The following is a 25,017-nucleotide window of genomic DNA, read 5'->3' as shown; positions in this document are numbered from 1 at the left end:
TTGTTCACTAATTGAAGTTAATTCTGTTTTCCCACCTCCTCTACAGAGTTTGTTCAGAGAATGGTTGGCAGAAAAAGAGGAGGCCTTGAGTGAAGTACAGACCAGCAATTTTAAGGACCCAAGTGAAATGAATGCTAATGTGCGCCGATTAGCAGTAAGTAGAGTGCCAATTCTTTGTAGCTGCTGTGCTGCAATTAGAGCATTTACCCAGCAATATAATGGGTTGTAAATGTAAGGAGCCTAATGTAGTTAGCATCAATTTAAGTTCTCAACTAAAAATGAAGTAGAACAAAAGAAGTCGCACCCTTAATTCAGTAATAACTGCAGCAGACATTTTAAAATGAACTACCTTTTTTAATTTGTGAACTTCAAAACAAGGTTTCCATGTTAGGTGTAGCCTTGTGTGATTGTTTTGTCATTAAATCCTGTAGACTCTAAAGGAAGACATGGAAAAGAAGAGGAGAACTCTAGACCAGCTGTCTGATGCAGGACAGGATGTGATATCGTTACTACAGAGTCCTGAAGCTGCAGCTAAGATTGAGGCAGACACAGAGGAACTGGCCCATAGATGGGACGGCCTGGTTCAAAAGCTGGAGGACTACTCCTTCCAGGTGTGTGTTGTGTTTTTTTTCCCCCCAGGCAAGGTATAACTTTACCTGAAGCGGTTTTGTCTACTTGCTGTGACTGTGCTTGAAAATGTCAGAGTGAGCAGCTGATAGAAATACATGGATACCAGCTGTGGTTAAGAAAGCACATGAATGCTGACGCTGTCAAATCCAGCAGTTGCTACAATTGACATCAGAATGTACTGTAGCTTAATTTAACTCTCAGTGGTAAATGTCAGGAACCTTTAGAAACTCCCACTGAGATCACTGTGGAAGAATAATGAAAGCTCCTTTTGAAAAACTGTAGTTCTTATCAGTACATGGCTGGAAAGGTAAAAATGGCTCTTGTTCTTTTTTTTTTGGCCTTTGCAGACGTCAGGGTGTAAGACAAATAGTGGAAGTAAGGCAAGGAGGTTAATTTTGTTACATTTTATAAATATTTTCCTATTGATCAGCATCAGTAGAATTTCACTGCACATGTAGGCGTAGGTGAGCAATAAAGATTTGATTTTAAAAATAGAAGAAGTGGGAAAAGTAATAAAGAGAAACATTAAAATCCCTCCACTGTTCTGTTATCCCACAAATAGTTTATAGTCAATTCAAAACCATCATTCCTAGTTTGATTTTAGTTTGACAACTGAGGAATAATTTTATTTAAATCTTCAGTACTAACATGATATTTTTTTGCTACAAGACTAGAAAAGAAAAAATGAAAAAAACAAGTAGTAATAGAAATTTAGTTAACCTTTAAGTAAAAATGATTGGTTAGGCTTTTTAGTCATTTTTCTTCACTGACGTTCTAATGCACTGCTAAGGTGATGGAAGCTGTGACTGACGCTGGGATGACTCAGGTGGAAGAACAGGTTGTCGTGGATACAGTTGCTGTGGCTGCAGCTGCTTCGTTTGCTGACCAGGAGTTGGCCCCACCTGCCCCTCCTAAGAAACGATTGGTGGAGACAGATGCAGAAGTCAGACGAGTGTAAGAACTGAGAAACAAAATCACACAAAGAGACAGATTCTGCATCCCTTGCCAGAAAAAGCATTAAAACATATAAACACACACAAATCCACTTTCTGTCTTCTGCAGATTTGAACATAAGCTTGCTGATCTACTGAGCTGGATTAAAACATGGAAGACCTCAGCTCAGGTGCTGGCCTCCACACATCCTGAGACTTCACCTGAGACCCCAGATCTACAAGACAAGCTAAAGGTAAACCTTCCGATTATACATCTTAAAAATGAAATGAATCAGTTTAAAGTTATAGCATTTGTTTTGAAAACCACAACCTTCAATATGCGTTGATCTCTTTAAGGGTTTGGAGTCTGAACTCACAGCAAAGGAAGCCACAGTTAGTCAAGTGGTCCAGGAGGGACGGGGCTTGTTGGACCAGCTGGAGAGAGGTATGAGGCAAAGAGAGAATTAACCTTGCTCATTGTCACAGAAATTGTATAACCATGTGCTAGCTTGAACATCGCAGTAAAACCAAAGAATTACCCTCCTATAGTAGGCTAAGATACTTATCGTCTCACAGCAGCAGCTCATGACTACTGGCTCTAACAGAAATCTTCCATTTCCTTGTTAAATTGTGTTTGTCCTGTTTTATGTTTTACTGCTTTTCCACAGCTGCTTGGTATTTTCTTGGTATTTACAAGCCTACATTTTTTATTGTTATTTAGTTTTAGATGCCTGTTATCCGAATGTGTGTGTGTGTGTTTGTGTGTTTGTGTATGGAATAGTAAAAATCCATCAGCCTGCAGGGTTGCTGACTTCATATAACTGCTCACTGAAATGAAGAGGCACTCAGGACTTTTATTTGTTCACACTGTTCTGGAAGCAGTGAGGGGTAGTGGAGCAGCACTGCTAAGTTGGGGTAGATTTGTTTAACACCCAACTTTCCATTAAACTTAACTTGTTTTATTCTCACGTATCTGTTGCTCTTTTATTTGTTGTCGTCTGTTTTCTGTGTTGTTAGTGTCTAGCCTAGCTGGATTCTCTTTCTCCAGCCAAAAAAAACTCGCAACACACGCTGTGACACATTGAAACAAAATGATACTTAAAGTCTGCGTAAGTATTTGTTAACATGCATTTTGATGTGTGTCTCTGCAGAGGGAGTGTGTGTGGACTCAGTGAGGGCAGACGTAGATCTCATCCAAACTGAGTGGGACGTGTGTGCGAGGGAACTGCAGGCGGCCTGCGAGCGGGTTCGCACCCAGAGCCGGTTCACAGCATTGTCTGCAGAGCTGGCAGATCTGGACCGATCTTTGGAGGAACACGATCGGTGGCTGGATTCAATATCAGCAGTGGAAAAATGTGACATGGCCGACCTCAGAAGCCTTGGTGGAGAATGTCAGGTAATAGTCAGTGTCCTGTCAATCACTGTAATCTCCAGTCTGTCACTTTGACCTTTAACCCATTCATGTAGCTCATTCAGTTGCAATTGTTTCAGTGTTTAAGTGTGACAGCAGTCATGAAAATCAAACATTAAAGGACCGTAAATAAATCGATTCATTGTAAAGTGTACAGAACAAGATGGATCTAACCTTTCAGGTCCTGAAGTCTGGAGTTTCCATTTAAGAGTAATTGACTTTCAGCAGGGAGGGAAAGCCTGTCACTGTAAAGCAAGACTCCATCCAGTAACTCCCAGACCATTCAACAGACTCACTGGAGCAGTGTGTGTGGTTTTCCTCACTTTTATACACACAAAGTTTATTAGGAATTTGAGTCCTTTAAGGTGACACTGACTGTGCTTCTTGGCACAATATAAATACAAGGGAAAAAAGCAAACTGTCCACACACTTGATTGTAGCTCCCAAAGTCTTTGACTAAAAAAGGCAACATTTCAACCTCACTGGATCCTCATCAGGCAAATGGCCATCAGGACAAAGGGCAAGACATGTATAAATTAGGCTCATCATGTTGACGTCATCACAAGCACAATTTCCGGCAACAATCGACGCCTGATCACATTCAGCTCTTAATTTATCAATGTCTGTAAAAAGTCCCATCTCCCACAACAATGAAGAATGAAAATATCAATTCCAAGAGAATGGAAAAAAGGGAAGAGGAAAAAGGAAAGAGAGAAAAAGGGGTTCACATCATACCACATACCACAACATAAATACAACACAAGCATAAGAATTAGTGAAACCTATGTTTTCCATTGCATCATTAAAAAAACAGAAGTCCATAAAATGTTTAATGTTTAATCATATAGGCTCTAACTGTATTCCCAGCTTCGTTTCTGTTGTGTCTGATTATTAATCAAATCTGGCTTGGTGTTTGGTCATGGGAATAACCCCATCTTGAGCCAAATCTGTCTAAATGTAACATCAGCTCTCTGCTTTGAGGAGTGATGAAATGAATAAACGTCCTATTTTCTTTCTTTCTTGTGCTCCTCAGTCTCGAGTGGGCCAGGTCACTGCTCTGAACCCGCGACTGGAGCAGCTCTCTTCAGAGGCGGGGTCACTGGGAGCCATGCCTTCTTTGAAAGACAACATGGTGGTAGTATCAGAACATCACGCATCTACACTGCAGCGGCTACAGAACAAACAGCAAGAGGTCAACGAAGGTACTTCTGTTTAATATCAAATATCAAAATAATTTAAAAAGCTGCTCCAAAAATACTGAGCAGATTCCACAGCATTAACGTCACCTTGTGCTATCCATATTGAAACCCTTGGGGCATCCTCTTACTACAGATAGCTGCATTTCTGTAGATTTAAGCCTTCCCTAAAACAGAAACCTATTTATTTCTCCTCGATCTTGGCTCAAAGCTTTCAGGTTTATAGGGAGACTGAAAGAGTGATAGCTAAGATCAGTACAGTCCAGTCTCACCGGGTTGTGTAAATTTAACTTTGGCTTTTATATGAATCCTTGGCCAGCCACAAGTAATGGATGATGCTCTTATATGGCCTTCAAAGGCTCACAAATGCGTAAGTGTATATGTGAGCGATTGAATGCAGGATCACACCTGTGCCAGCTCCATCTTTACCTGACGACGTGACTTGGACTTGGAACAGCCCTGAAAATCAGTCACTGTTTTAGCGTTGGAATTTATGTGCGCTGCTCTCCAAAAATGAGTCTGTAAAGGGAGACTTGAATGCTCTCTGCTCCTGACCCCACTGTAGGTGTGTGTGTGTGTGTGTGTGTGTGTGTGTGTGTGTGTGTGTGTGTGTGTGTTTGTGTGTGTCTGTCTTTCTGTGCCTCTTGGGCTTTTATGACTGCAAGGATTTGGATGAAAGCCAAGGAAAACCATTTTGTTTCTGCTTGAGGGCAGTTTACCTCTCGCTGGGGCCTCTCTCTACCCTCCCCCTCCGCCCCCCCCACCACACACACACTTCTCCCAGTTACACTCCATCTCTGCTCTATGTGAATATAAACATAGCCCGATTATGTAAGCATTAAATCATCTGGTAATTAAAACAGTGACAGAAGCAGGGAAGAGGAGGAAGGAAAGTCGTGAAGAGGAACAGGAGAATGGAAGGAAAGAAATGCAACCTTGAAATGAACCGAATATGGGTGGAGAAGCCACAAATGGGGACATAGTAACTTTTGTTATTTGCATTAAGGGTTGATGACAGCTTAACTTTAGCTTTATTGTGTATTAAAGGAAATTTCTGGCATGATTGACACATATGAACTGGTTCAGAGAGTACAATTTAACTTACTTTGAGAAACATGCTGTCAAACATCTGGGAACCTCTTAAAAGCATGGAAACCAAGACATGCACTCGCATACACATATAAGGAAATCTCAAACCAGTTCACTGACCCCTTGTGGTGGAAAACCAGATGCATAAGACCAGATGCGGAGGTAATCGATACCTTAACTAAACAGATTGTCTTTTCCCTCTCTCATTCTCCTGCTTGTCTTTTTCCAGCCTTGGCCAGTCTCGAGGCCAGTCAGATGATCCCGAGCCCGGTGGAGGGTCTGGAGGCCAGGCTCGCTACTCTGAGGGAAGGAGTGGTTGATGTCCCTACTACTGAGGGGGCAGTGGAGCGGGCACAAGTGAGTAGTGCATCATCTTGATGAATGAATTCATGGTTAAAAACATGAGTGAAAGGCACCAGCATTCCACCAAACTTAAGCTATGATAACAAAGTTGCTATTAAGTGTCCTGATAACTTGGAGATATAGAGACCAAAAGCGCCAAAACATAACCTTCCAAAAGCTTTTTAAAAAAAATACTGATTTACGGTAGCCTTGCACCTACATGTTATGTGCTACTTCCATTATATTTTGCCAGCTTTTCATTAGCCTTCAACATTTTCAAAACACTCTTGAAACAGAAATTTACAAAACTGCATTGTCTTATTGAATATGTTTTTACAGTCACTCTGTGTGTGTCTTTGTGCTTGTACAGTTTATCAGTGTGAATGTAAATCTGAGTCCTCCATCAGAAAACAATAGGCCCCTTTATCAGTCATTCACTTCCCTCTGCACTGCTTCAGGCCACTGTGTAGGAGGAAAAGGGTGTGTGGCATGTCTCTGTGTTTTTGTGTGTAGTTTTGAGATATGTGTGTCAATGTGTTTAGTGTGTTTGTCTCCTCCTCCTCCTCCATCCTTTGGTGGAATGTGGCTCAGTCCAGGCTCTTGTTATCGTGGCAGATAGGGCATGGTGCCGGAGGGGGGGTGGGGTCATGGCACATTCTGGGCAGCGTGCCCATGCATGCAGTACGGAGCTCAGTGTGGAGCCGCTCAGCCAGTCAGTTAGCCTGATCACTGCAACATACAATCCTATGACCTCCTCTCTGAGCCTCATCAGCAATTAGCCTAATGATAGAGGATGATAGCTATCTGCTTGACTCTGTGTGGTTTATTCATATTTAAATGCACTCATATTTCACTGAATAATTTATGAAATTAATTTGATAGTGTTGCATGTAGTTTTTCCTCATTTAGCAAAATGTGGCATCAATTTAATCACTCGTGTGTACTAACCTGTGGGAAAGGAAGTTCATGTAATTGTAAGGTTTTAATAAAACAGTATTGTCTGTGTAAAAACACTTTTTTTTAATAGTTTGTACTCACATTGTTCGCACACCTCTGCAAATTTTGCACAGGATGTAATCATTACATAATGAAAGGTATCCTGCAGAGATTTTGACCACTAGTAGTGCTCTGGAGCCATTGAGGAGTCCCCATGAAGGTGGATGACACATTCTTCTTGTAGTTTCACTGATAGATATTTGATGACACATATAAGCCAATATTAAAATATGATAAAACAATTTGAAAAATTCTGGCAAAATTGTAAAAATTGGTACCGCAACTGCAAATGTTTACAGAATTTTTCTTAAACAGTGAAGCCCCAGTCACTCAAAAAGATCAGGGACCACATAGGCCACAAACTTTTGTTGCAGTAAGAGTTTCCAGGCTTGTTTATTACTTCTGCACAAACCCTAGACAGGTTATTTTTAACCCTGAACTTTTTTTCACCCCAGAGTTTGTGTCTAGAGATTGAAAGAACACAGCAAGCCTCCGATCCTGCAGAATTACAAAGATGGAGTCAATTGTCCTCAAGGGCCCGCGAGGAGCTGGGCACACTGCAGTGCATCCTGGGTAGCATGAAGGACAATCAGGTAGAGGAGCTGTCATTGGTAAAATTAGAAAGAGCTGAAGCAGGTTTTTGTCTTGCAGTATTGTTGAAAATATGAATGGTTGGATGTTTTTGTTAGGTGCGTTTGGTGGAAGTGGAACGTTGGTTGGATGCAGTTCAGGAGCTGTTGTCTCGGGATTCCACAGGGGTGGGTGACACAGAGGGTCTACAGGAAGAACTTAACCAGTGCAAGGTGAGAAGATGATGCATAAGATTTGTTACCACCGTAATTATTTAACAATAGAAAGAGATTGTTAATATTGCAATTTTGACTTCACCTGAATTTATCAGCAAACTGGGTTTTACTATCTGCAACGAGTGACTCCTAAAGTTTTTATTCTTTTTTTGTTCTTCTGTTGTCAAGGAGCATGTGAATGAGATGGAGTCAGTGGAAGGTTCATTGAAGCAGATTGGAGAGAATGTCAGCTCTGTGCAGGCGGCTGCAGTCCCAGGGCTCGCCAAGTGGGGGCAGGATAAATTGGACGGGTGCCGGAGCAGATGGGATGCGCTCAGCAAACAGGTGAAGGAAAACTTTTTATGTGCTTCTGTTTGTATTCAGTTTGAATCGGGTGTTTCTCTGCTAAAATATGTTTGATAATATCAATGCTTATTTCATGTGTATAAACATTATTCATTAATCTCAAACAGGCAAAAGAATCTGTAGTCCAAAACCAATCTTGGTTCATTAACACATTTTCATTGTGTCTTTAGATTAACAGTTTGGTTTTCTGCTATGTTTACCAGGAAACACGTAGTGCCAGCTCTAAGTCTAAGCTAATATGCTGAAGTCTTACTCAGATCATTCTGCAGTTTATTTGAAGGCATCTCTTTCTCTGCAGCTGGTGGGCCATCAGGATCGTGTGGCAGAAAGTCAGGAGAAGCAGGTGAATCTGAGGAAGGACTTGGCTGAGATGCAGGAGTGGATGACCCAGGTCGATGAGGAATTTTTGATGAGGGACTTTGAATACAAGAGTCCCGAGGAGCTGGAGGCATCACTGGAGGAAATGAAGGTGAGGATGATGTAGTCCAGTTGGGGCATTTACAACAAAGGGATTTTTAAACTGTTGATTCGGGGTCTCACTCTCTTTCTTTGTTGCTGTCTTCATCGTCCTCTTACCTCTCCTCATCTCTCACAGAGGGCTAAAGAGGATGTGCTACAGAAGGAGGTGAAGGTGAAGATCCTGAAAGACAGTATTAACTTGCTGGTGTCCAGAACATTGCCCCCTGGTGGCGGCAGTGCACAGGAGCTGACCTCAGAGCTAGAGGGAGTACTCGCCAACTATCACAAGCTCTGTGACCGCTTCAAGAGCAAGTGCCACACCCTGGAGGTAGTGTGTGTGTGTGTTGATGTATTGGCTTTGAAATGCTGTTAAAAATGATGGCCACCTGTGTTTTTTATGTGCTTGAAAATACACAAGCATGTGTCATAATACGTTTAAGTTGAGTTTTAGTTAAAGTTCATCTCTGATATTAAATGCTGCTGTCAAAAATACTTACATAAAAACAATTCTTAATATTATGCATCATTGGTTCATTTTGTTCACCAACTTGCAACTGTCATGATTTAGTATAAGAGTGAAATGTCTGATTACGCAACTTGTCATTTCCTAGACTCCCGGTTATTATTTTCTGTGGGAAGAACACAACAAGCTGGAAGGGAATACTTGTGATTCTAGTTTTGAGTGCTAATCTGAGAGTGTAAAGTCGTAGTTTGCAGGCACTGTTTTGGATTATCATCCCCCCCCTCTGCAGGGTAAAGTTCATACACGTCACTGAGTTGTACTAATGCTGATGTTTACTCTTTGCCTGAAGTCCTTTAGTCACCATGCCCTCTTTGGCCTTTAAGTTTTGTTGTTTAATTAGAGTATAAAGTATTTTTTCAATGGGTCACTGTGAAGCATATTCTCATATTATCCTTTTAAGATGGTAAACAAATACATATTTCATAGTCACTTTATAGTAACATAATGTTGTTTGTTATGTTTCATAATTTATGGTTGTGTTCAACTGTATTTAAATGTTTTTTCCTGTTTGTGTGTGTGTGTGTGTGTGTGTGTGTGTGTGTGTGTGTGTGTGTGTTTGTGTGTGTGTGTGTGTGTGTGCGTGTGTGCGTGTGTAGGAGGTTTGGTCTTGTTGGATGGAGCTGCTTCAATACTTGGACATAGAGCAGAGTTGGCTCAACACCCTGGAGGAAAAGGTTCAATCTACTGACAACTTACCTGAGAGCACTGAGGCTGTCAATGAAGCTCTGGAGGTACATTAAGCTTACTATGAATTCAGACTGCATGGAGAAGGATAAACAGGGTTAGGGTTAATCTGGACAAGTACGGAAATTTCAAACTCCTCAAACCAAATAACCCATTTTATATTCTAAGTCTTTCACTCTGTCTTCCAAATTTCTTCTGCTTTGTCTTGTTGCTATATCTGTAGACTGCCTGAAGCACAACTGTCAAAGTCACTTTAATCACAGACAGCACTGCTTCTGTAACACTGCATAGTGATGCAGGAAATTGAAGACACTTGAATACAATTTTTCCCCCTCTCTTCTTTGTCCTTATGTGTTTTTGGCAGTTTTTTTAACTCCTGTGTCTCACACTCTCCCCCTTTCTCTCTTGTTTTCCTTCTCCCACTCCATTCCTTTGAAAGTCATATTCATCCCTGTCCTAATCAGCTGACACTCTCTCTCTGTCCATTACCTCCGGGAAAGAAAACCACATTTAATGACCCTACATATACACTGACTGTTAGATCGAAACAAGCAGCGTCACTAGACAAGATTCGCTCTCACTTGTCTCCGCTTTCTTGTTCAGTTATCATCTTTTTTTCAGCTTCCCTCTGTCTGACACACCCAGCGAAGCAATTTCTGCATCTGGATTCCATCTGTTTGCTCAGCTTTTTCAGCTTTTTGATTCTTTCTCACATATTTACTGGATTATGTCTTGGAACTGTGATACAGTTTAATTTTCTCCGTCCTCATCAAAGGATTGTTTTACTTTTCTTTTGGAATTTCACTTCCTCAAACACCCTTCCTTTTTCCCATTTTTTTGCTAGATTTTTCATGATTCTTTGCTCATACGTTTACCCTTGTCCTCTCTCTCTGGTTCTCCGCTCACCATCAGTCTCTGGAGAGCGTGCTTCGCCACCCTGGGGACAACCGGACACAAATCAGAGAGCTGGGTCAGACACTGATAGACGGGGGCATACTGGATGAACTCATTAGTGAAAAACTAGAGGCCTTCAATTCCCACTACGAGCAACTCAACCACCAGGTCAGGACCTTGTCTTTATGTGTCAGCAAATGATGTTGAGCAGTGTGCGTGTAGAGAAAGTGTATTCTTTTCAAGTAATTTTTGGATTTATTGTTATTATTTAGATCTATGATTTTTCTTTTCACTGATTAAATTTGTATTTGGATGTATCCTTCCTAAACCACGCAGAGGCTGTGAATAGATAAATATAGTTACATAATATCTGTATATTTTGGGTAAATCGCTACTATATCACAATAATGCCATATAGAGTTTATTTCATGATTATGTACATGCTACCCTTGATATATTTATAGGTATGTTCCATATTTAGTCTTTTCCAGCTATCAAGACATCAATGTATCTTTAGCAATCAGGACATTAACGTATCTTAGCTTGAATGTGGAATATCATAATAGTTATTATGTGGATATAAAATCACGAATAAACGAAAACTGTAGAAGATTTAAATCTGAGACTCGCCGTCTGTGTCTCCTGCCTCCAGGCAGTGAACAGGCAGATTAGCCTTGAGCAGCAGCTGCAGACACTGAAGGAGAACGAACAGGCGCTCCAAACACTGCAGGAGTCTCTGAGCCAGCTGGACCACACACTTACCTCTTACCTTACTGACCGAATCGACGCTTTTCAGCTTCCACAGGAGGCACAGGTAGACTATACAAGCATAACATACACACTCACATCCAGACACCAGACAAGAGGTGTCACTTGGGGATAGCACAGATGCTTGATGGATTTTAATTCATATGTTATGTCACTTTTTTCTCATATGTCTGAAGGACCTTCTCCAGTCAGGGTCTCATGGAACAATTGTAACATACACTCACTTTCCTCTTTATCAAGTACACATATGCAATCCAATACAACAGCTCTGCTATATAGATTCTACGTTTATGAAGTTTATACATTTTCAGTTTTTGTTGATATTGTCAAGAAGGTGATATTCTGCTTTATGTTTATTATTGAGGTCTTAGTGGGTGATAGTGGTGTATTAGGGTGCATTACATTGAATGTGGTTCCTAATATTTTGTCCATTCCATTAACATACATGAGGGGGTACAAATATAAGGAACACCATTCAATATAATGCACCCCTGTACACCACAATGTTAACAAAAACTGAAAATGTATAAACTTGAAAAAGTAGAATTCATAGAAGAGCTGTTTTACTGGATTGAATTATATTGCACAGGTGTACCTAATGAAGTGGCCAGCGACTGTAAATATACTGTTACATGATGACATTTTTTCATAATTTAGTTATTCTTCTGAAATCTAAACCACTGCACTATATATGTACTACAGAGTTACATGTATGAAAAACATAATAAAAACACAATGAATGCATAGATACACAAGACATAGGATCTGTACTCATTCCCACTTTTCCTTCAGACCATCGGGGCAGAGATAGCAGCCCACGAAGTGACCGTGGAAGAGATGAGGAGGAGGAACGTGGCCAACTTGCCTCCTCCCACCACTGATGGCAAAGCTGCTAGAAGTGGAACCATGCTGGACCATCTACAGGTAACACTGACTCCCTCTGGCGAACATGAGGAACTGCAGGATTTGATGTCAGACTATTTTCTCCTCTTGCTGTCACCACAACATAATCATATGACATAAATGAAGCAAAACTCCCTATAATCTGTCATGCGGAGCAGAAATAAAAAATCTAAACCAAATTTTTTTTTTTTTAGATGCAAGACAAATACTAGTTTATGGCATCATTGTAAAAGTAGTGGTGCAGCCCTGTATAATCCGCATTGTGACATTGTTTTCCAAGTTTGTCAACCCCTCCCTTCTGTCATTGCAGAGGAAACTGAGGGAGATCTCCACAAAATACCAGCTATTCCAGAAACCTGCTAACTTTGAGCAGCGCATGTTGGATTGTAAGAGGGTCCTGGATGGTGCCAAGGCTGAGCTGCACATTCTGGATGTCAAGGACGTGGAGCCGGAAAAGATCCAATCACACCTCAGCGGCTGCATGGTGAGAACACTGTTTTTCCACAACTTCAAGTTAAAATGATTTATCAGTACATGATTGCAATGTAGTTTGTACAAATTACAAATGTTTAGCAAGGTTTAAAATAAAGAAGGAGACATAGACAAAGCGTATCTTTGCAGGCACAGACACACAGACTCTGCTTCACCCACACTTCCCCTTTTTTCCCTGTATAGAAACTCTACAAGTTGCTGAGTGAGGTGAAGCTTGAGGTGGAGACGGTGATAAAAACAGGTCGACAGATTGTGCAGAAACAGCAGACGGAGAACCCCAAGGCCATGGACGAACAGCTCACTGCTCTGAAACTGCTATACAATGACCTGGGGGCACAGGTAACTTCAAATTTACTTTCAATGTTCTACAAACTGCAGCACAAACTGGATTTATAGTAACACTCAGCATCTCTTAAAGCATTTTACGACAGCTTTGTTCCCTCTCTTCACAGGTAACAGAGGGCAAGCAGGATTTGGAGAAAGCTTTGTCTCTGTCTCAAAAGTTCCAGACGGAGAGCGCCACCCTACACGAGTGGCTGACCAACAGTGAGGCTCAGCTCCAGCAGAAGAACAGCTGTGGAGACATGCCAGCTGACATTGATGCTGAGATTGCATGGGCAAATGTGAGTCTTATTCCATGTGTGTAGACTTATTTGGGTGCAGTCTATTTTACTTTATTTGTTTTTTTTAAATTTTTTTAGTAAGACGAAAAAAATTGAGGAAAAACACTTGAATAAAAAGCCCTGGTTGTATTCAGTCATCACATATCCTTAGTAGTGTTTCTGCTTTTAGCCACTAGGTGGAGCACAGGCAGTGTCATGTTTTTGAGAACAATTTCCCTCATTTTAACATTGGAAATAAATTGTCAGCATTGTTAAGAGAGGACTACTAAGGGACTGTCAAGAGAAATACTTCAGCTGTAATTGAATCCTTATTCACGCTTTCAGCTGCTTTCTTTGTGTATAGAATATTATGTTTTCATTATTGCCACTCTGCTCCCCCATCTTTGAGACCCCACTTCACTGAAAAGGCCTCAAACATTATTAAAACTCAAATATCTTGTTTTAGAAACAGTATGTCCCCTGAAGCAGGATGGATTGTAAATTCCTCACCACGTTCACACCAAGTCAACAACAGCCATACAGTGCATGAATGTGTGTTCCAGTTGACATTTCAAACTACATTTCTGTTTGTGGTTTTCAAATGTACATGCTGTTGTTTATATGGTTTTAGGGTATCAAGGCAGGCGGTTATCTTTGGTTTATGTCAGCTGTAAATAATGTACTAGTTTTGGTTTTACAATGTGTGCGTGGTCCAAGCTTTCCTTACTTTGTGGGTTTGTAAATCATGTTGTGGGGACTCGCCTCCCTTATGGGGACAAGTAGCAAGTCCTCTTAATGTAAATTATTTGTTTTAGGGTGCAGATTAAGTCTAGAGAAATTAACATAATTCTACGTAATGTTCTCTGAAGTGATGTTTGCGTGTGTATGCGGATGCAATAAGATAAATCCTAGCCACTCCTAGCTGGTATGGCAATAAATCATTGAAACTTGGAGGTCATCACATGAACTTTTTTAATATAGAGTATATTGCATTGTGTTTGTGGGTGTGTGTGTGTTGCTCCATCAGGGCCTGTTAAAGGAGTCGGAACGTCGTAAGGTGGAGCTGTCCGGCTTGATGGAGACCAGCACTGGTCTGCAGACTCTGGTGGATGGCAGCGAGGTGCAGCTGGATGACCGACTATGTGGCCTCAATGAAGCCTGGGTCCGAGTTCGCACCTTGACCGAGGACTGGCTCAGCGCTGTGCTGGTGAGTGTAAATATTTTATACCAGAAGGCTTAATAAATAAAGAGTTCTGTGTTCTTTATTTGATGCTCTCTGAGTCATAGATTCTCCCAGCTGCTTTTAAGTTTTAATATGGATGCTTGTACAAATACATTTCCAAACTGGTTAATCCCGAGTGGATACATTTTTGTCTGCCCCTTTCAAAATGCTTTCACTACATGTCATGACAAATCCTCGGCAATTTCTTCCTGCATTTATAATACATATCAAATGATCTGGAATAATTCATGCAAAATTGGAGAGTTTTGAAACCCTAAAAAGTTATTTGTATTGAAAAGTTTTTCTTGTGTATTTTTCTTTTAGAGATTTACAATCCAAACAATAGATTTCCTGATTATATAATGTTAGTCAATTGTTTTTAATATATTAGCCAAGAAAGAAACTTTTAAACAGAAAATACAGGAGGACCTTTTATATGTTTAATGTTTTTTTATGTCGTAATGAAAACAATGAGCCTTTATTTTTCTTTGTGTGTGCAGAGTCACCAGAATGAAGTGGAAATTTTTGATGAGAACCTGGCTCACATCAGCACTTGGCTCTACCAGACCCAGATCCACCTAGATGAGGCTGAACGACTCGCCCCGATGGAGAGGGAAACAGTGGTCAAGGTACAAGGAGAGGCAGATGAGCCAGTGTGAAAGAGAAAACAATCAATATAAATAAAGGGAGAAATGCCACAAGGTGTGGACCCATACAACGGGTACAAAGAGGACTTTGAGGTTATTCATTAATACAAATTACCATTGAATTGTAAAGTCTGAAAAATAAATAATAATTGTGTAGCTTACACTTTGACAATTATAGAAGTATCTAATAGTTTTTGGGAATTACTGCTTCTTGCAAGAAAGTGCATTCTGCTAAAATCCATCAAGAAAGTCCCTCCTGTTACCTTGTGGTATAGAAATATCTTAATGTGTTTACTTATGAAAGGATTGGTTCTGAAACGCGATGTAAAAAATCAGCTATTTTTTAAAGTAATACATCTTGATTGTCTACATTTTCAGCAGAAAAATTGTGTTTGGTTTAAATGGGAATTTTCAAGAAGATGACAATATTAGCACCTTTTAATGTCGTGCTTATTAATGTCATAGTTCAACATTGCCATGCATTACAAAAAGAAATGAATATAAAGTAAAATATATAGTTAGGGAAGTACATGAGAGGTGTTTTTTTGACATATGGGAATGGGAGAAGGTGGCTAAATGAGAAAATGAGGAAAGAGGTGAAGCTGACCCTTTCTGTCACATAATTTTTCTCACAGTGTATTAAATTCATAACCCTTCCTGTCCTCTCCCTCGACAACTGAAGGTCTCCGCTAAATATCAGCAGGTCCCTGTGACTGTTAACCTTCATCAGTACTTGCTGTGTGAAACTCTCAGGTCTTATCCAAGGCTACTCTGCCATCCAGTCTGAGAGAGGAGAATGTCTGATAGCACAAACAGATACAGATAGATAAATAGATGACCAGCTACTCTGTGTCTGTCCTCAGCGCATGCTAGAAGAGCTGGAAGATATCAGTCTGCGTGTGGACAACGTGAAAGACCAAGCAATCATCCTGATGACCAGCAGGGGGCCCGCTTGCCGAGATGTGGTAGAGCCCAAACTGGCAGAGCTCAACTGCAACTTTGACAAAGTGTCTCAGCACATCAAAACTGCCAAGGTACGATACAAAAGAACAAACTAAACTTACATTAAAATGACAACATCAAACAGACCCCTCCCCTCAACTAATACACAAGATCTGTGAGGAAAAAACAACAAACAAACAATAAAAATCACAAGGCATAGTGTGTTCAATCAGTATGTCTGTTACTTGTGTGTTCAATCACAGATGATGACCAGTTTGGACTCAGGTGGTGTTGAGATAAACCAGCAGGCACCTCAGCAGGTACAAGTAACTCTCATTAATATAAATTACAATGACAATGAGTCCAGTAATATGTCAAAACCAGTTCACCACAAAATACTTTCAAATTTCTTTCAAACTTAAAATACATTGAAACAGCTGCCAGGAGTGTTGATCAAAAGTACTGCAGAGATACACATGTAGCCAACAAAGTAAAAGATGCATGTATCACAAAGGGTACATCAGTTCAACACTCTATTTAAGCATCCAGTTTAAAAATTAATCTGCACTCATCTCGCCTGCTCTTGTCGACTTTCCTGAGATGTGCGTTTGTTCTTTTTCATCAGGTCATCATTCATAGCCAGGAGACCCGAGCAGAGAGTCAGTCTCAGGCTCATCCTGCTGACGCTCTGGTCCACAGTGAGGTACAGGACCTGCAGGTAGAGCTCCAGGATACTCTCAGGACTCTGCAGCAGCAGCAACAGGATGCAGCAAACATCCTGGATGATGACAAGGTGCACATGGTTGTGTCTTTCTGTAGTATTTTTTCGATTTTATTTAAAATATTCAACTGTAATAATTATGATGATGATGGTTGATAATAGTGCTAGAAGATATGTGGCGTTCATTAAGGTTTTTCGTCTCCAGCAGTAGTCCAGATTAATTTGAAAATACACACACACACACACACACACACACACACACACACACACACACACACACACACACACACACACACACACACACAAGGAAAATGGCCTCAGGTTGCCACTTATTCCGTTTTTGTCTCTCTTTACTTTTTATGAGGTTTTCTATGAACAATATGCTGAGCTACAGGCTATATAAAGCTGCTCCCTGATAAGACAAGCTTTGATTGGACAATTTTCAAGGTCTGGAATTCAATCTGTGTTTATGACGTTAAACACACTAACAGAGCAAACCTGGCCAATCCAAAGCAAGGTCAGTGTAGCAGTCACTGACTGTGCTGGTCACAAGCTCTCATTGTGTTTTAAACAGTGTGTGTCCACAGCGTCTTCTCTCCGATCCACTTGTTGCTTGTTTAGCAAAGGAGCTATTTACAGCTAATGTCTGTTTTGTGATGTGTAAGTTCAAGCCCACTGAATAGATAGATAGACTTAGGATGTATTGAAGACTTCTGCAATTAGAAAAAAAGTTCCCGCTGGGTCTTAATTGCAGGCTGTTGAACTTGTTATTTACTTTTGTGCCCACTCTCTCTGTGCACCAGATGGATGAGGAGAAAGCCAGTGTAGAAGTCCTGCTGAGAAGAGGAGAAGACCTGCTGCAACAAACTGCAGACGAGGGCCAGAGGGAGGAGTTGAGACTCCTGTTGCTCCGGCTGCAGAGCCAATACTCTGCTCACAGGGTGAGACGCATAAAAAAACAAAACAAACAAACTGTGTTGTGTCTTTCTAAAGCAGGCTTTTTAGTGAGAATGTGTTTTCTTAATCTAGGAAAAAAGTTCTGTCTCTCTGTGTCATATTGTGTTTGCCCCTTTTCAATGTTGCAGTTTGGTGAACATGTGTGTGTTTGTGCTTCTGTCTGGTTCAGGAGTTGAGGGTGCTGCGGATCAGGCAGGTAGAAGTCTCAGAGTCGACTTCTCTCACCTTCACAGAGCAGCTAAGAGAGTTTTCAACCGAGGTGATTTGTACTTTGTACTGTTTTGGTTTAACATAGTGTTACATGCTGTATTATTATGTGTCAGAATAGGCTAATTTTCCGCCTGCTCCTCCTTGATGTAGGAGATGTCTGCAGTGGAGCATATCAGTGCTCCCTCACTAAGCCCCTCCAACTACCTGCTGGACATCAACAAGGTGCTTCTTGCCATGGCAGACAACGAGTTGCTCCTGAACTCCACCGAGCTCAGCGGGGGGCTGTATGAAGACTTCTCCAGCCAGGAGGACACACTCAGGGTGGGTCAGCACTGAAATACTGAACTTAAGTCACAAGTTAGTTATAGTAAATATCTGCAGTATCTCACAAGACAAACAGAAAAAGAAGTAGAAAAGTAACATATAAAGAACATGTGTCTGTAGTAGAAATAGACTAAGTGCATTGAAGTCTTACTTTATGCACCTGCAGCAGACGCAGTTATTTTCAAAGGATCTGCCAAATGCATACATATCAATGTAAGAAATGTATTTTTGTATCAGGCTTACATTTGGAGTTCAAATTTACAAGAGGTTCTTTGTTGGGGCATTTAAGGTTAATCAGTACCATAGAGGATTAAACCTGATAAAGCCTGGCGCCAAATCTGTCCTTTCTTTAGAAGTGATCAGCAAAATATAAAAGTCAGTGTGTCTCAAATAATCAGCTGCCACATCAGAAGTGATGTGATTTTCTTTGATTTTCTACTGCTTGTTGTATAAACCTTAAGCCACTGTTTTGATTCCAAATCTCCCCCCTCTCACCTTGCTGTCCCTCTGCCTTTATCGTTCTTTTTTTTTTTTTTTACCCAGAATATCAAAGACAACCTGGAGCGTCTTGGTGAACAGGTTGCAGGGATCCATGAGCGTCATCCTGATGCCATCCGGGATGCTTCGCCCCCTGAGGTTGCCCAGGTTGGAGATGCCCTCACACAGCTCAATGCTGAGTGGGACCGCCTCAACCGCATGTACAACCACCGCAAGGGGTGAGTGCACCGATTTCACTCCCAACTGGCACAATAGAAGTTAGATGTTGATCGAGCTTGAAAAAGTTGTTTAAAGAAAATGTTGTGAAGCAAACAAGCTATTTCCAAAAACTGTGTGTCAGGACATTTGGTCGAAGCTGCAGAGACATTAAATGCCAGCTGTCCACTTGCCAGGAGACAGCAGGAACAGATAAAGAGACAGACCAGGGCACAACATCAACCACCCTATACACACACACACACACACACACACACACATACTGACCTTGATTCCTATCTAAACAATGCCTTAGGCATAAACAATCTCATGCCTATTCACATATTCACTTGCACATTCACACACTCATTCACACACATACTGGGTGACCTTGACTGCCATCAACGCAGTTCCTTAGGCATAAACAATCTCCATTTGCTGAGTACAGTATGTGCACATGCTAGAATAAGCCACTAAGCTAATTTTGCAGATTGCAGACAAATGCTGAAGCAATACGTATGTAATCAAAATAACCTCTGGGCATCATTAAATATCTGAAGAAGGGAGTATATTTTGTAAAATTGCCTATCCAAAACTAATTGCCCTGCCTTGTCTCTTCGGTCAGATTTGTTCTGCTCCAAGCAGTGCTGTAAGAGGAAATAGCCCTCATGCAGACCATCACTACGATAAAGATCTGTTTTTTTTGTATTAGGCATTTTAAGTAATCAGCCTCTTGGTCTATGTTGATTTATTCAGAAGCGTCACTCCAAACTCTCCAGTTGATTCAGGTGTTCCTCAGTGGTATGACATTTTTTAATGCGTTTTATAGAGGTCAACTTCCATTTTCCCTTATCAGGAACCGTGGGATTTCCCAGTGGAACTTGGTTATACCCTTAGACACCCGAATTCCTTCATTTCTCATCCTGTTTTGTATCAATCCAACTCTGCCTAAAACCACAGATAAACTTAAAAAAACAAACACATTTTCCTGTCATCATTGCTATTGAAAACTATGTAACTCAGTTGAAGACAGAAAACTAAATTAATCTTTAATAGATTATGCTGATACTTACATTGTGAGGTTGTTTATACACATGACATCTGCTGAGTAGTGGAAAATGACATTACAAGTACATTCCTCATTTACTTGACTGAAGTGTCTTCATTTGGGACAAGTTCATACTCTCCGCTTTATTTGGCAACTGTAGTCAATAGTACCTTAAAAGATTAACTATTCAAATACAGAATACAAGAAGAGGTCGTAAATAGGATTTTTACTATCAAATGTAAAGTAGTAGTTTATAAAGTAGTTAATTTTAGCTCCACCTGACCAGATATGACATTAAAATGCTGCTTATACTTGGATGAAAAAGGTATTCAATAACAGTGATAGGGGCCATCATAACCTTTACTATTGATACATAACTAGTACCAGTTAAAAGTTTGGACACACTTCAAGTGAATGTGAAAGTGTGTCCAAACCTTTTACTGTCACTGTATATTTTTCTGATAACATTTACATACTTTTATTCAAGTAACATTTTGACTTGTAGTCACACTCTTGTATGGCTACTTTTACCTTACTGTGGGTGTGCATACTTCTACCATGGCATCTGCTGTCATTCTTAAGTTATGTGTTTCTCCTACAGTACATACTTCCTTTAACATATTTCCATTAATACAAGTACAAATTCTAAAGATTAAAGATCAAAAAAAATGTTTTGCATTTACTTCACAAAGCTTAAACAGGACTTCAACCATGAACTCTAAAAGTTAATGATTCCCCAGTTTATGTCACTAACTCACTTTACAACTTTGGATACTGTAAATAAAGACGTGGTGTGAGTGTGTGTGTCTGTTCTGTTGTTGTGCTGCAGGAGTTTTGACCGTGCCATAGAGGAGTGGAGGCAGTTCCACTGTGACATGAATGACCTGAGTCAGTGGCTCGGTGACACAGAGACACTGCTGTCTGAGAGCATTGGCCCTGAAGGACAGCTAGACCTGGAGTCTGCACGACAACACCAAGAGGTCAGCAGAGGGTGATGAAGCATGTGGATGTGTGTTTTGTGCAAGTGTGTTTTGTGCAAGTGTGTGACTTTCTGAATTCACATGCTCAAAGATGATACCACCGAGGCATCTGCATCTACTATGTTTCTATTTTTAGATATTGTATAGACAGTATATATTTGTTTATAAGCTCAAGGCAAGATTATTACCTTCCCTGGATACCCCGGTAATATGTTTGAGATATTACTCTCTAGATGTTTGGAAATGTTAGACAGGAGATAATTGCGTTTTGTTCCCAAGGGGGAAATGGGTGGTATACTGTACCTATTAAACAAACACACTGCACACATAACTGTTTATTATGCAGAGTGAGAAATAGACAGAAATGAGCTGAAGTGCAAGATGAAAAGGGGTCTCTTAATTTTGCTTTGTTTGATTACTAAAGTGGTAATTTAATTTCAATTGGGGATTAAAACTCTCTTAAGCCATGGCATTATCACTGACACTATTGCCACCAGTAACACCTTTATCATTTGCAGAGCTCCAGCTACACTCCATTTGTCTCGCTCTTTTACATGTTTTCACAGTCACTGAGAACGAGACGAGGAATCAAGTGGATGGGAATTGAAAGATCAGTTAGCTGACTCACCCTTTAGTGACCTTACAATCACTCTTACTCCTTTATGGCTGTGTCTAGACATGTTAAGTCTCTTGGTGGAAGTAGACGTTTGGCAGCTTAAATCAATGGTTCTCAAACTTTTTCATGTCAAGGACCCTTAAACTGACACAGATTAGATCACGGACCCCCATTTGATAAGATTTTGTCCCTCAGTCCCCCATCTGATAAGATTGTTGCTTTTAGTTATTAAGAAAGTGTATGACACCTATAACAGATGACAGAAATAGTTATATGTTCTGTCAGTGTGTTACCTAGAGATAGAATTAAAGTGAAAATAAATGATTCCTCTTTTTGCTGGGGACACCCTGGAACCCTCTCATGGACCCCTGGGGGTCTCTGATTGAGAGCCACTGGCTTAAACCTAGATTTGCCACAAATCATGCTTATGTGTCAGTCAGAGATTTGCTTGGTCAGATGGACTTGAGCTGGGGATTTGGCCCTGAGTGAATCGGCTTATGCTGTGTGATTGATCCCAGATTTAACCTTTTTTTGGGCCTTTTTTCCCCTCTCCTCTGTCCCTCATGCCCCCTTTCATCCCTTTTTTTACTTATTTTAGGAGCTGGAAGAAGGCCTTGCCAGCCACAAGCCTGTCCTAGCTGTACTGATGCAGACTGGGGAGCAGATAATTGGGCAGCTGTCATCCCCTGACGGACCCTTGCTTGAAGAAAAGTTAGATGCACTGGGGCAGCGTTGGAGAACTGTCAATCGCCAGGTCCTTGACAGACAGCGCAGGTAGTGTATCCACAGAAACACAATGAATGCCATGTAAATGAGGTTGTATGGATAAGAAAGATTAGTGGAATATACAGTACTGTGGTTATATTTGGATTTTGACACAGTCAGCGCTATGTATTGAATGGAGTCTTGGTTTTACAATATAATGTAGCACAGAGGTTAGCGCCTCCTCTCCACCCCTGACACACTTTGTTTCTTATCAGTGTGTGGCAGGTTAAGGTTATCAGTGTGGTCAATCAGTCTATAACAGTAATTTAAATGTAAATTTTAAGATTAAGCCTGCAACCTGCGGGGAAATGCAGATCCTTATCTGAGTACATAATGTATGTGTGTGCATGCAGGCTGGCTGGAGGGGATCCGGCCCTGTCAGACCTGGTGAGAAGACGTGACGAGCTGGCTTTGTGGCTGGAGCAGGCAGAAAACGCTGTCAGCTCCCTCCCTGTCACTACCACTGACAAAAACCTGAAAGAACTCAAGGTACAGCAAACACCAAAACATGCCCAAGTTTGTATTAGTCAGCTAGCGCTTTATCTGAGCACAGTGATTTCTATCTCTGCTCCACAGCCAGTAGATTCAGCTATTTTAATGGTCAGCTCTGACTGTGTTGCTTTTTCCTTCTTCTTGCTTCACTGTACCAACAAGTCACTCTCTATTTCACGATCACTCATACTTGGTGCAAAAGCTGTCAGACCCAGCAAACATTCACAAAACTAACCTTTCACATCTCTTGTTTTGAACAATGTAATTGTGTTGAAGGAAATACAATCACTCTGTGTTTACTCTCTTCATTCCTTCCTGACAATAACCTCTGCCAGAGTTTTCCCCTGTGGAGACACACTGCAGAAAGTGAATGCCAGTGAAGTTTAAGTCCATGTGCAACTACCCTATATTCTACTGCTGACCTGGAAAACATTTCTTGATTTCTTTTTGCTTGTTTCCGCAATTACAATCACACTTTCCCCGCAGGCCCTCGCTGATGAAATGGATGCACAGAATGAGCGCCTCGGTTGGCTGAACAAATACGCCCCTCAGATCCTGGCCAGTCCGAGTGTCAGCCCTCAGAGCAGAGACCAGCATGTTGGCAAACTGAGAGTCATCAACCTCAGCTGGAGCAAGGTAAGAGTTTTTATGCCACTACTACAAGCCCATACTCCAACTTTTAAAAGTACTTTCTACCCTGCTCTACCTTTTTTATTGAGGTGTTGTCTTGGGTGAAAAATAGAGATAACTGTATGTAAATATTGTCATGCAAAATCTCTCTTTATCCCTTCATCCTCCACTCATTCTCTACATTCCCTTTCCTTTTACAGGTAACCCATGAGTTGTTAGACAAAGCGGGTGAGGTGGAGGCCAATCTGCAGAGTCACGCACAGTTTCAGGACAGAATGAACAGGCTTACCGATTGGGTTGTTGTCACACACCAGACAATAACAACCAGGGGCTTGACTCCTGGCCAGGCACAGGTAGATACATCACAAGAGCCAGCACAGCTAAACTCACTGAAAATCCACTTATCACATATACACACATCTAACACTTTTGACCTAAAAACTAGCTTTTACCTGTTGTAGGGTCTTGAGGCATCCATGAAAGACAGGAAGAAGGACTTGGAGGACCTGTTGGCTCATTCTATTGAGCTACAGAGACGACAGCAGCTGCTACCTCAAGAAAAGGTCCCAGTTTCCATAGTAACATAATCTAATAAAGAAACACTGTGAATGTTATAATACCATATAATCATACCATATTGCAAGGCTAAAGCACCACTGCATCTATACACTGTTACCTGTTACTAATGCACCATACTATTTTTTAACTATATGTGCCCCTCTGTGTTTTCATGTGTACAGAGTAAGGTAGAGCAGCTGGCGGCTGACTGGAAAGCCCTGGATGGCCGACTGAGGGAATCGCTCCCACCACCTGTTTCTCCATGGACACAGCACCAACAACACGTCCAGCATCTGCAACTTGGTAAAGACGTCTCAGAAATTCACATACTCAGATCCCAAATTTGTCGTATCTCTGAATCCATCTTTAAGAGCACAGAAATTAAAAGGCAAAACATAGTCCCGATGAAGTATTAAGCTTTTAATGAGACAGAGAAAATAAGATATTTGAATCTTATGTATCATTAACAGGAAATGAAAAACATGCAAACATTCGCTCACTTAGACGTAATAAGCGCTCAGTTGACAGATTTGAAATTCCTTATTGGTGTTGTTTAATTTAGAGTATGTAAATGCATGATGAAATCACAAATAAAAGGTGAGCAATGAAGTCCTGGTTGTGTAACACTGAATAAGCCCCCAATGCCTCATTCATCATCGTTTTTTATGTGATGCCACTATCCTTAGAGAGCCATTTGACAGCACCTCCTCTCTCACTCTAGCATCTTTAATGTTCATTGCATCATTTCCTCTTTAAAGAAGCCCTATATGTCACATTACACGCCTTGAGTTCCCTGCCTCATTTTGCCCCGCTCCAGTGTCTGCAGTCCCCTCAGCTGTGCAGATGGCCAGCCTGGTGAGCGAGGACCCCCATCACCAAACCCCACACACAGCAGACACCGTGGCACCCACCGATCTCAATGAGACAGCCACCGAACTGGCAGACTGGCTCCTACTTATCACCCAGATGCTCAAGTCTAATATTGTCACTGTGGGGGACATAGAGGAGATCAGGACCACCATGGGACGTCTTCAGGTAATGAACGGGAAGCAAAGAGGAGGGACTGAGAAGCTGGAGTTTGGTTGCATGATTTTTGAAAGGAGTAGTACATATTTTTTGTAAAATTGACATGCAAAATAC

The 25,017-nt window shown here is 41.0% G+C and overlaps 1 protein-coding gene across 2 annotated transcripts in view; it reads left to right on the top strand.

Moving 5' to 3' along the window:
- Positions 1–25,017, top strand: part of utrn (utrophin) — a 178,977-nt gene that overhangs the window by 33,941 nt on the left and 120,019 nt on the right. For both annotated transcript variants that reach the window (XM_053337172.1, XM_053337171.1), the window contains exons 15-51: positions 47–154; positions 432–611; positions 1,421–1,584; positions 1,693–1,816; positions 1,920–2,007; positions 2,714–2,958; positions 4,007–4,175; positions 5,488–5,615; positions 7,052–7,189; positions 7,286–7,399; positions 7,571–7,726; positions 8,046–8,216; positions 8,343–8,534; positions 9,326–9,460; positions 10,326–10,475; positions 10,960–11,121; positions 11,868–11,999; positions 12,289–12,462; positions 12,654–12,809; positions 12,923–13,093; positions 14,100–14,279; positions 14,795–14,923; positions 15,805–15,975; positions 16,147–16,203; positions 16,509–16,676; positions 17,408–17,545; positions 17,731–17,820; positions 17,922–18,092; positions 18,639–18,811; positions 20,666–20,816; positions 22,031–22,206; positions 22,551–22,686; positions 23,176–23,325; positions 23,520–23,672; positions 23,781–23,882; positions 24,060–24,180; positions 24,695–24,912. In XM_053337172.1, the coding sequence (XP_053193147.1) occupies positions 47–154; positions 432–611; positions 1,421–1,584; positions 1,693–1,816; positions 1,920–2,007; positions 2,714–2,958; positions 4,007–4,175; positions 5,488–5,615; positions 7,052–7,189; positions 7,286–7,399; positions 7,571–7,726; positions 8,046–8,216; positions 8,343–8,534; positions 9,326–9,460; positions 10,326–10,475; positions 10,960–11,121; positions 11,868–11,999; positions 12,289–12,462; positions 12,654–12,809; positions 12,923–13,093; positions 14,100–14,279; positions 14,795–14,923; positions 15,805–15,975; positions 16,147–16,203; positions 16,509–16,676; positions 17,408–17,545; positions 17,731–17,820; positions 17,922–18,092; positions 18,639–18,811; positions 20,666–20,816; positions 22,031–22,206; positions 22,551–22,686; positions 23,176–23,325; positions 23,520–23,672; positions 23,781–23,882; positions 24,060–24,180; positions 24,695–24,912 (5,541 nt within the window). The remainder of the gene's footprint in view (positions 1–46; positions 155–431; positions 612–1,420; positions 1,585–1,692; positions 1,817–1,919; positions 2,008–2,713; positions 2,959–4,006; positions 4,176–5,487; positions 5,616–7,051; positions 7,190–7,285; positions 7,400–7,570; positions 7,727–8,045; positions 8,217–8,342; positions 8,535–9,325; positions 9,461–10,325; positions 10,476–10,959; positions 11,122–11,867; positions 12,000–12,288; positions 12,463–12,653; positions 12,810–12,922; positions 13,094–14,099; positions 14,280–14,794; positions 14,924–15,804; positions 15,976–16,146; positions 16,204–16,508; positions 16,677–17,407; positions 17,546–17,730; positions 17,821–17,921; positions 18,093–18,638; positions 18,812–20,665; positions 20,817–22,030; positions 22,207–22,550; positions 22,687–23,175; positions 23,326–23,519; positions 23,673–23,780; positions 23,883–24,059; positions 24,181–24,694; positions 24,913–25,017) is intronic.

Source organism: Scomber japonicus, chromosome 17 (assembly GCF_027409825.1).
Source record: "Scomber japonicus isolate fScoJap1 chromosome 17, fScoJap1.pri, whole genome shotgun sequence".
Classification (NCBI taxonomy): Eukaryota; Metazoa; Chordata; class Actinopteri; order Scombriformes; family Scombridae; genus Scomber; species Scomber japonicus.
The sequence above is the reverse complement of the archived record's forward strand: the minus strand, read 5'-3'. Positions and strand labels throughout refer to the sequence as shown.